Here is a 9,381-nt window from a genome sequence, read left to right on the forward strand (position 1 = left end):
AGGAAGGGAGAGAGAGGCCTAGTATTTTATGAGTGGAAAATGCACAGATAATATACCCTTGAATTATTTATCATCATTATTAATGATAAGAAAATCAAAAATGAATTTTTGCTACTAGTATGTCAGTTTTGTCCCTTAAATGATTCGTTGCCTATTCTTATAGGGAGAGAAAAGCAAAGATGCTCCTTCATGGGATCCTGTTGGCCCGAAATTCCTAGAGAGGAATGTTCCAAGAGACTCTCACTGCCACCTTTCCAACAGCCCTAGAGCAATAGAGCACGCCTATCAGTACGGAGGGACAGCCAACAGCCGCCAAGAGTTTGAACACTTAAAAGGAGATTTTGGTGAAAAGTAAAGTAACATACTATCCTTTCAGAAACTGGATGCCATGGCTGGGCTGCATCCTTATTTGCCATATGTCATCCTTTTCCTATAATTTTTCTGTGCCAAATTAATCGTATTCGTTTATCATCAAAACAAATACTAAATAGTACATGATTCATACTGTCCAACAAATAACATTCTCTGTGACTTTCTTCCCAAAAGTAAGGTGCATAAAACAGCATTCTCCTAGGAGTTTGCTGTACTTTATCAAAAAGAAAAGACAATCAAAGAAAGGAAGATGGGGTAAATTTTAAATGACTCATCATTTAACCTTGCTATCACCTTCCCTCCCCCATACAAATTGCTTTCAGATTGTAAATGGGAATGCATCTGAACTGCTGGAAGGTTAATAAGGAAAGACACTGAAAATACAAATGCGCTTGTATCTCTGTTGGCCCTCAAGCTATCTCTAAAGTTCATCACTCTTCCTGGTATTTCACAAATCTCCAGGTTATTCAGTATTATTGAAGATTTCTTTGTAAACTGTTAGCACCCAAATATTCTTATATAGGTCTTATATAGCTCTTTCAAACATTCATACAAGCAGTGCATTCAATAAGAAACTCCTAATGCCTTCTAATTTCCTGTTTTCCTAATGGGCAGAATCAGTATTTTGTATTCTTCAGGAAAAATTTAGAGTTAATCAGACTGGAAATTAGCCTCATAAATGTATCTTTACCTATGGCCTAGAGCTAAATTTCTGAAATTTTTATTTAATTTCTACACATTCTGGTAGCTGGTTTTAGCATGTGATATCCATCGATTAATTTTTACAGGGAGAAAATTGAATCTGTATTTTAGACAGTACACAAATCATATTGTTTCTATGCAAAATTATATATGCATATTAATTACTACTATTTTGTCCACATGAAGCTTCTTTAACATAAAGATTTTTACTAAACTAATTGCAACCATACTTTAAAAGGAAGACATGAGATTATCCTTTACTGAAACAACACTTTCTTAAATGTGGGATGTATCCCTGTTGTGTGAGGAAATGGAGAAGGATTTACATTTTTGAACTAGCAGTACTTACCTGATACTCACTAATAATACTAAGAATGTTAGTATTCTAATTTAATCTTTAATAGTATTCTATTCTAATCTTCTAATAATACTAATAATTAGAAGAATGTTGCTTGGGATTAGATCGAATGGCTTTATTCTTCCTTACACTCTGTTGCCTTGGAAAGTTAGAGATCACCCTCAGTCTCCTTTGACAGGTGGTAAGCTTTTTCTTCTCATTTACCAGATCCCAGTTTTCCATTCGTCTGAAAACACGTTCCTCCCATGGGATGATTTTCTATGTCTCGGATCAAGAAGAGAATGACTTCATGGCTCTCTTCTTAGCCCACGGCCGCTTGGTTTTCATGTTTAATGTTGGCCACAAGAAACTGAAGATTAGAAGCCAAGAGAAATACAATGATGGTTTGTGGCATGATGTAAGTTGAAGGCAGAGAATATTATTATCAGCCAATGTCCACCACTGTCAAATGGACTGACACTAATACCCACCAAGGGTTTTTCTAGAAACATCCATTTAAAAATTCTGTTGCTATATGTTCAATTTCAAAGCCTGCATTAACTCATTATAAAAATCTTGAAGCATATTATTTTAAAAGAAATACAGTCTGAGTATAATATTTTTGACAGATCAGTTTTTTTTAGTGCAGTTATTTTAAACAAAAGATCAATGGCCAACATAAACTGAAGTTTGGTTTTTAAGGATATTTCACTCGACTGGTTTTTTTTCCACTGCCTATAATGTTCTAAATTTTCAATGATTGCTGAGTGTCTCGTAGACTAAGCTATGGAAGGTACAAAGTGAAGAGTAAATCTGTTAGGACAACAGGATACAACAGGTAGAATAACCTAAATATCAAAGCAATTCAGTGTGTATATACTGGAAAGAGTAAGCAGTGTCAGCTGCATTACAATTAATTACAATTAAATTTACAAGAGAAAGCACGTGGGCTGGCCAGCTGGGCAGAGCCTCAGAGAACTCTGCTAAACATAAGCTGTATTCGGAAATTAAGCCTATAACTTTAAATCAAGCATTAAAGGAAGAGACTCCTAACCTTCAGAGAAAGGACCACTTTTTTAAAGAACTTCTGTGGCATTGCAGTAGCAAAGTTGGGAGGAGAGGCAACACAGCCTTCTCTATTGTCCATCTCTCCATCCAGGTGATATTTATTCGGGAAAAGAGCAGCGGCCGACTGATAATTGATGGTCTTCGAGTCTTAGAAGAAAGTCTTCCCCCTACTGGAGCTACCTGGAAAATCAAGGGTCCTATTTATCTGGGAGGTGTGGCTCCTGGAAAGGCTGTGAAAAATGTCCAGGTAAGCCAGACGTGACCAGGTAGAGCCATCGACCTTTAGAGCTGGAAGATCATTTACTCTGGCCATCATTTTACGATTAGGAAACTGGCAAAAGTAAAGCTGTAGTTTGGCTGGAGATGGGGTACATAAGTGGGTATTGTCCTGAGGTTGTCTGTCCACCCTGTGACATTACAAAGCCCAGAGTGATCTTTTGATTCTAGGGTAGAGGTGAGATGAAAAATGTCTCAGAGATACAAACTATCATGAAAATTTATGTCTCAAGGAGATGCTTATTTGTTCAGCAAGTAACCATACTTTTAATCTTAAAAAAATACCCAAGAAAGAATTCCCTGGCGGTCCAGTGGTTAGGACTCAGTGCTTTCACTGCCATGGCCTGGGTTCAATCCCTGGTTGGGGAGCTAAGATCCTGCAAGCCATGTGGCACAGCCGAAAAAAAAAAGAAAAACCAAAAAAGAAAGCAAGTCATTCCATTATATCAATATATTATTGGATGAAAAAAGCCTTTCAGGCCCTTATGTAAACTATGATCTCATTTTCGTTTCTTATACACACACACATACACACAATTTGTAAATGTGCAAGGAAATGTGGTTACCCCTGGGGAGACATGAGGATATAGTAGAAAACAACAACAACATTATTTTTGTAATTTAAAAGTTTAAAATATTGGACCTTTAAAAATTATCTAGCAATAAAGGAATGCATCGAAGGACTAAGTTTTTTTAACATAAATATAGATTTGACTTTAACACAAAGAATTAATATACTTCTAAGATCTGTTAATATATGTGGATAAAGCAAAAAAGGGGGAAAATGTTCATGTTTAATTAGATTTTAGGTAAGTACCCACAATTCCATGATAACTTCTTTAAAAGAAAGATTTCCAAAGCAGTGTGAAATCAGTTATCTCAAGTGGCCCGTGTTCCATGTTCTGTAGTAATGATAAATGCTCAACCACAAAACAATGAAGACAGTGAAGCAAGCTTTCTGCTGTTTATTTAGCCATGGTAGATTTAACGGTTAAGAACTTTGCTAGCCCTCATCAGCATTAGGTGATCTAGGGCACAGCTGTTCTTGAAGAGAAACAAACGAGGGTATTTCTAATGTTCAATTTGAAAACCACAGCTACAATTTACCTTGTCTTGAAAAACGTAAAAATTTTCGTTACCTTAATTACGGTAGGCTGTCATTATCAAATACAAAATTCCAGCTTCAAAGAGCTAGTTATAAAGCAACAACCTGGAAGACCACTGATCAGACAGCTAAGATAAATAAGGCAAGAAATTACTTGGTTTCTCTCTGGACTCAAATCCCTTCATTTTGTTTCCCTTGGGTACATCTGTGAGTGTTGAGAAAATGGATTTTAAGAAATGTCTTCTTCTCTCAGATAAACTCAGTCTACAGCTTCAGTGGCTGCCTCAGCAATCTCCAGCTCAATGGGGCCTCCATAACCTCTGCTTCTCAGACATTTAGCGTGACTCCTTGTTTTGAAGGCCCAATGGAAACAGGAACATACTTTTCAACAGAAGGAGGATACGTGGTTCTAGGTAACAATGACTTATGTTAAAACGTGAATCATGAAATACTTCATTCCTAGAGGTGGCTAACAGGGATATTGGGCCCAAAGATAAAAACCAGAAAATCTAACTCAGCCCTAGAAAATGGCCTCTTTCCATAAGGACCACCTTTCTCCTCTCCTACCCTCCAAACTAGACACATGGACCGTGCCCATCCCTGTTTGCTTTCCCCAGCCAGTGCTTCTCCACAGCTGCCAAACCTCTGGAGGTAGACCATCTTGGCCCCTTTAGAATTTCCTATGCTGTACCATGGTCTAACCTGTGTTGGCTCTTGGCCACCTCAGTCTCTAGGTCTTTCTCTGCTCCCTCTAAGCATCACCCATTGTTCCTACTAAGGAAAGGTCCACTTCTTCCCCTTGCCAGCAACTCTAGCAGACAACACTATCCCAAAAACATTTTATTTCTGGATTTTTATTCTCCTCAACTCTTACTCTCTCACTCATTCAACAAAGTTTTTATTGTGTGCCTCTGGTATGACAGTCCCTATGCCAGGTGATGGAACATAATAGTTCTAAAAATAAATAAATAAAATCCTGGGACTTCCCTGGCGGTCCAGCGGTTAAGACTTTGCCTTCCAATGCAGGGGGTGTGGGTTCAATCCCTGATCAGGGAGCTAAGATCCCACATGTCTCGTGGCCAAAAAACCAAAACATAAAACAGAAGCAATATTGTAACAAATTCAATAAAGACTTAAAAAAATAATAAAAGCATCAATAATTCCAAAAAATAAATAAATAAAATCCTAAACAGACTGCACACAATCACCATCCAATCCATTCCACCAACATTCTATAGAGCAACCATTAGGTGTGAGGAAGGTACCAGGACAGATGCTGGGAAAGAAGATAGGAGAAGGGTATAAAACCACATGTTCCCTGCCCTCAACATCGTCTGAATAAAGACATTACAGTGCAGCCAAGTATTCCTTCTTAAACCACCCGCATATCCAATGGAATAACCACAGGTAATATATCCTCTCTTTGTCTAGCTCATGGTTTCACTTTCCTTTCTCATCCTTTATCCCTACTAAAACACCTACAGGCACATTTCTCAACCCTTCATTGAATTTCGGTGATAAGAACTCAAAGACTTGGACAGCCTGAAAAGCATAGCAACCTGCACAATTTATTTTCTCAATAAACATTAATTAATATCAGGAAAAATTAAAAAGTTATCTATGAGGAGACACGTCAAGTGAACATTATTAAGATGCCCAGGTTTGCAATGAGTCTCTTGGAGTGAACACGGCTAGTCTTAAGAAGAATTCGTTTTCTTGCATCACTGCAATAACAGCTCCTAACTGCTTTTGCTGCTCTCACTTTGTTTTTCCTCCCAAATGCTCTGCAGCACTGGCACCAGTTACTTTTTTAAGAATTATTTTAAATACAGATCTGATCAAGTCAGCTCCCTTGCTCAATGACTGCTAAGTCAAGTCTGCCTTCCATACTGGAGCACTAGAGCCCTTCCCAGTGTGGCTCCCACCAGCCTTCCCCATTCACCTTGCCTCCGTCTACCCTTACAGGGGACAGTCCAGCCACACTGGCATTCACAGTGCTCTCCAAATGTTCCAGCCTCTGTACTTGTGTTCAGACGACTCACTCTTCCCAGTTTGCTCTTTCCTCCTTCTCACTTTTGAGATATTAAATGGTCCTGCTAGTTGGAATCAATTTCTCCTCACCTGTGCTCACACAGCCATGCTGTGTTTTCAGCAAGCTGTTTCCTCCCCAGGCCCCAGAGCAGGAGTGGTGTGCTAGTTATCTCAGACCCCCACGGAGCTTTCCATAGTGTGTTGGACATGGAAAACAACACTTTCTGCTTACCTATTGAAAAATGCATCAAACTTTCAAAAACAAGTAAAAAACCTGCAATCAAACCATGGTTACAAAATTTAGGTTGCTGTTCTTGAGAACTAATAGTATTTCTCTCCATAGATGAGTCTTTCAATATTGGATTGAAGTTTGAGATTGCATTTGAAGTCCGTCCCAGAAGCAGTTCTGGAACCCTTGTTCACGGCCACAGTGTCAATGGGGAGTACCTAAATGTTCACATGAAAAATGGGCAGGTAATGTGTTAAAAATTGTCTTAACAGTCTGTCTCCTCTGATCTTGGATTCTGGATCTGAAGCAGGTTTATTTCACAGAATTATTTCATCAATCTTTCCTAACTGGGGGAAAGAACAAACAACAGGGAAGGTATAACATAAAATTAAAATGCAGGCAATATTCGGATTCATACGTTGGGAATTGATTTGATTAGAGCAAAGAGCCACGAAATTGTGGCAAAAATCAATAATTAAAAGGTTTTAACAAAAGAATCGGAAGAGAAATTTTTTACAACAAATGGAAGCAGCAAACATGTTCAACTATCAAAACCAACAAGTACTAAAACATCGCTCTATAATCTATATGCATATATTTTCAACTACTAAAAACAAAAAATTCTGTTATAAACACCACTTTCATCCTTAAATAATATTACTAAAGAACATTCATGAGAGTACTCAAATAAATATGAAGCATATTTTCAATGATGTCCCTAACTTAATATAACTGATTTTCATTTGAGTTCCCGTATATTCTATTAAACCATATAATAATAAAACAAATCCTTATATGGTGCTTTACTGTGTGTCAGATACCATTCCAGTTGCTTTATATGGCTTAACTCATTTAATCCCCCCAACAGCTCCATGAAGTAAGTATTATAGTTATCACCCTTATTTTGCAAATGAGAAAACATGGTGCAGAGTGACATAAGTGGGAGCGCTGGGGTGGGAACCCAGGCAGTCTGGCTCTTAGAGTCCATGCTCTTCATCAGTACCTTAGCCTGCCTTGTATAACACATTTCATCTTTAAAATTAAAGGAATTTATTGTGTTATCTTACTGTTCCTTGCCCCCTCTTCTCTCCTGTGTCATTTTTTTGTTCTCTCTCTGAGGAACAGTTTAAACTTTCTGTAGCCTACTAAAGAGTGACCCCTTGTGTTCAAATTGCAAAGCTAATCATGTCTGGATGTTAAAAGTTCTCCTTCCCTGTGGTAAATGTAAGAAATTTCATTTTATCACAATGAGGAGAAATGAAATTAAATTCCACAATGTGCCTTGTCTTTTGCAGGTCATAGTGAAAGTCAATAATGGTATCAGAGACTTTTTCACCTTAGTGACACCCAAGCAGAGTCTCTGTGATGGCAGATGGCACAGAATTACAGGTGAGAAAAGCTGAGTGTCCTGGGTTTCCTTAATAAAGTGAGCCTACACACCCACCTGTGGCATAATGGCTTGGCAGAACTTAGACTATAACTTATATGACAGAATAGGTAATAGATGACAGTCTAAAAGTGGCCAAGAGAAGAGAATCAAATGTTACTGTACTAAAATGTGTATATTGAATCCACATGTGATTTGAAAATACTAATGCTGCCAGAATAGTCTTCGGGAGTTGTTTAAATAATGCATACCTTATGGAGCAAAGAAGTAGCAGAAAGAGTATCCTAACTATTATCCCTTTCAAAGGAAAATGTTATTTTTTGCTTAGACATTGATGTTTTCAGTGATTAGAGGAAAGTGTATGGTTTATTCCAGAATAAATAAAAGCCATTACTGTAATGAATTATTGCCTTTCATGTGAAAATTAATCACTTCAGTGTCACTTATGACCACTCTTTTCTCTGTATTTCAGTTATTAGAGATTCAAATGTGGTTCAGTTGGATGTAGACTCTGAAGTGAACCATGTGGTTGGACCCCTGAATCCAAAACCAGTTGATCAAAGGGAGCCTGTGTTTGTTGGAGGTGTTCCAGGTAAGAGTTATTTTAAAATGACAAGTTTCCAAATCCAAAAAGACACTAAGTTCTCATAAATGTTATTATACTATTAAGAATTGAGCTATGTATTTTCATAATTCACCTAATAACTCAAAGGATTTTATATACAATATCCTTTCATAGGAAAAAGTGTACTGACAATTATGAAACGTTATCCAAGGATCAAAACAAAGTAACACATAAGAACTACACCACGGCATTCTAACCAGTAGATAACTTCTCTCCCTCTGCTGCATCTGCTTAATTTTTTTCTCTTCACTTTACATACCCTCCTCACATACACACAGTAAAACACACTCTATCTTATCTCTGACACAAAGAAAACTCATACACTATTGCTGCTCTAGGATCTGAGGAAGAACCTTGGAGCACTAAAAGTTTGTGGATAGTTGCTCCTCTTCCACACTAAGAGAGAATACACAGTTCTTCCCGACCAGGACTAGTTTGAAATGTGAAAACAGCTGCAGACCAGAAGTTCTGTTGTTCCTATGTAGTCACATTCCCTGAGAGGTTCCCAGCTGCAGTTCTGTAAACATCATCAGTGACATCACTGCTGTCATCTGCCAAGAATGGTGTATAATCCAGGATGGTGATAGGACACTTACGGACCCTCCACAATTACTTTAAACCTCTGAAGCAGGGACCATGGCCTTATGTTGAAAGTGATTGTTTCACACACTTCATCAACTTGGAAAAATTGAATGATAAAGGTAGCAAGAGGGAAAAATCAAGCTTTTACATCTGGAATTTGGTGGGGATTTTAAGGAAAAACTTAACATGGTACCTCACATCCTAACTAGACTATTTTAGACTGACCCATGTAAAGGCAAATAATGCTTTAAGAGAGTGAGAAAGATTAAGCATCCAGTCTTGCGTACTCACAAAATAGTAGCAACAAAGCACTCTTCTGCTTTGTAATATGAATTTTTCAAATACCAGTATAGACAATAACAGTAACTCACTGATGAAATATTTGAGACCCTCAAAAAGCAACGCTGCTTCTCCTTTACTCCCGCTGTCCACTCCCATCTCCATTTCTCAATCCTCCCCTCCTGCTCCAGGCTTTGGTTCTGAAAGAAATACTGGCAGAAACCACATTGCACTTCATGCAGGTACAGTATGGAAGATGTGTCCTATCAGTTCCTCCATTTCTGCACATTGCTTTCTTCCGGGAAATCACAACGTAGTTTAAAATATTTCACAGGTTCCCAGGGGCCTACAGGATCAAAGTCAGCCTGGCATGCAAGGTCCTGATCAT

At 38.0% G+C, this 9,381-nt stretch overlaps 1 protein-coding gene across 3 annotated transcripts in view; it reads left to right on the forward strand.

The window, feature by feature from the left end:
- The window catches only part of LAMA4 (laminin subunit alpha 4), a 150,732-nt gene that overhangs the window by 138,086 nt on the left and 3,265 nt on the right, over positions 1–9,381 (forward strand). For all 3 annotated transcript variants that reach the window (XM_024740949.1, XM_024740950.1, XM_024740951.1), the window contains 7 exons: positions 164–351; positions 1,640–1,829; positions 2,571–2,726; positions 4,114–4,273; positions 6,235–6,365; positions 7,416–7,509; positions 7,980–8,099. In XM_024740949.1, coding sequence (XP_024596717.1) covers positions 164–351; positions 1,640–1,829; positions 2,571–2,726; positions 4,114–4,273; positions 6,235–6,365; positions 7,416–7,509; positions 7,980–8,099 — 1,039 coding nt within the window. The remainder of the gene's footprint in view (positions 1–163; positions 352–1,639; positions 1,830–2,570; positions 2,727–4,113; positions 4,274–6,234; positions 6,366–7,415; positions 7,510–7,979; positions 8,100–9,381) is intronic.

The sequence above is a fragment of the Neophocaena asiaeorientalis genome, unplaced genomic scaffold, assembly GCF_003031525.2.
Source record: "Neophocaena asiaeorientalis asiaeorientalis breed wild unplaced genomic scaffold, Neophocaena_asiaeorientalis_V1.1 scaffold203, whole genome shotgun sequence".
In the NCBI taxonomy this organism is placed as follows: Eukaryota; Metazoa; Chordata; class Mammalia; order Artiodactyla; family Phocoenidae; genus Neophocaena; species Neophocaena asiaeorientalis.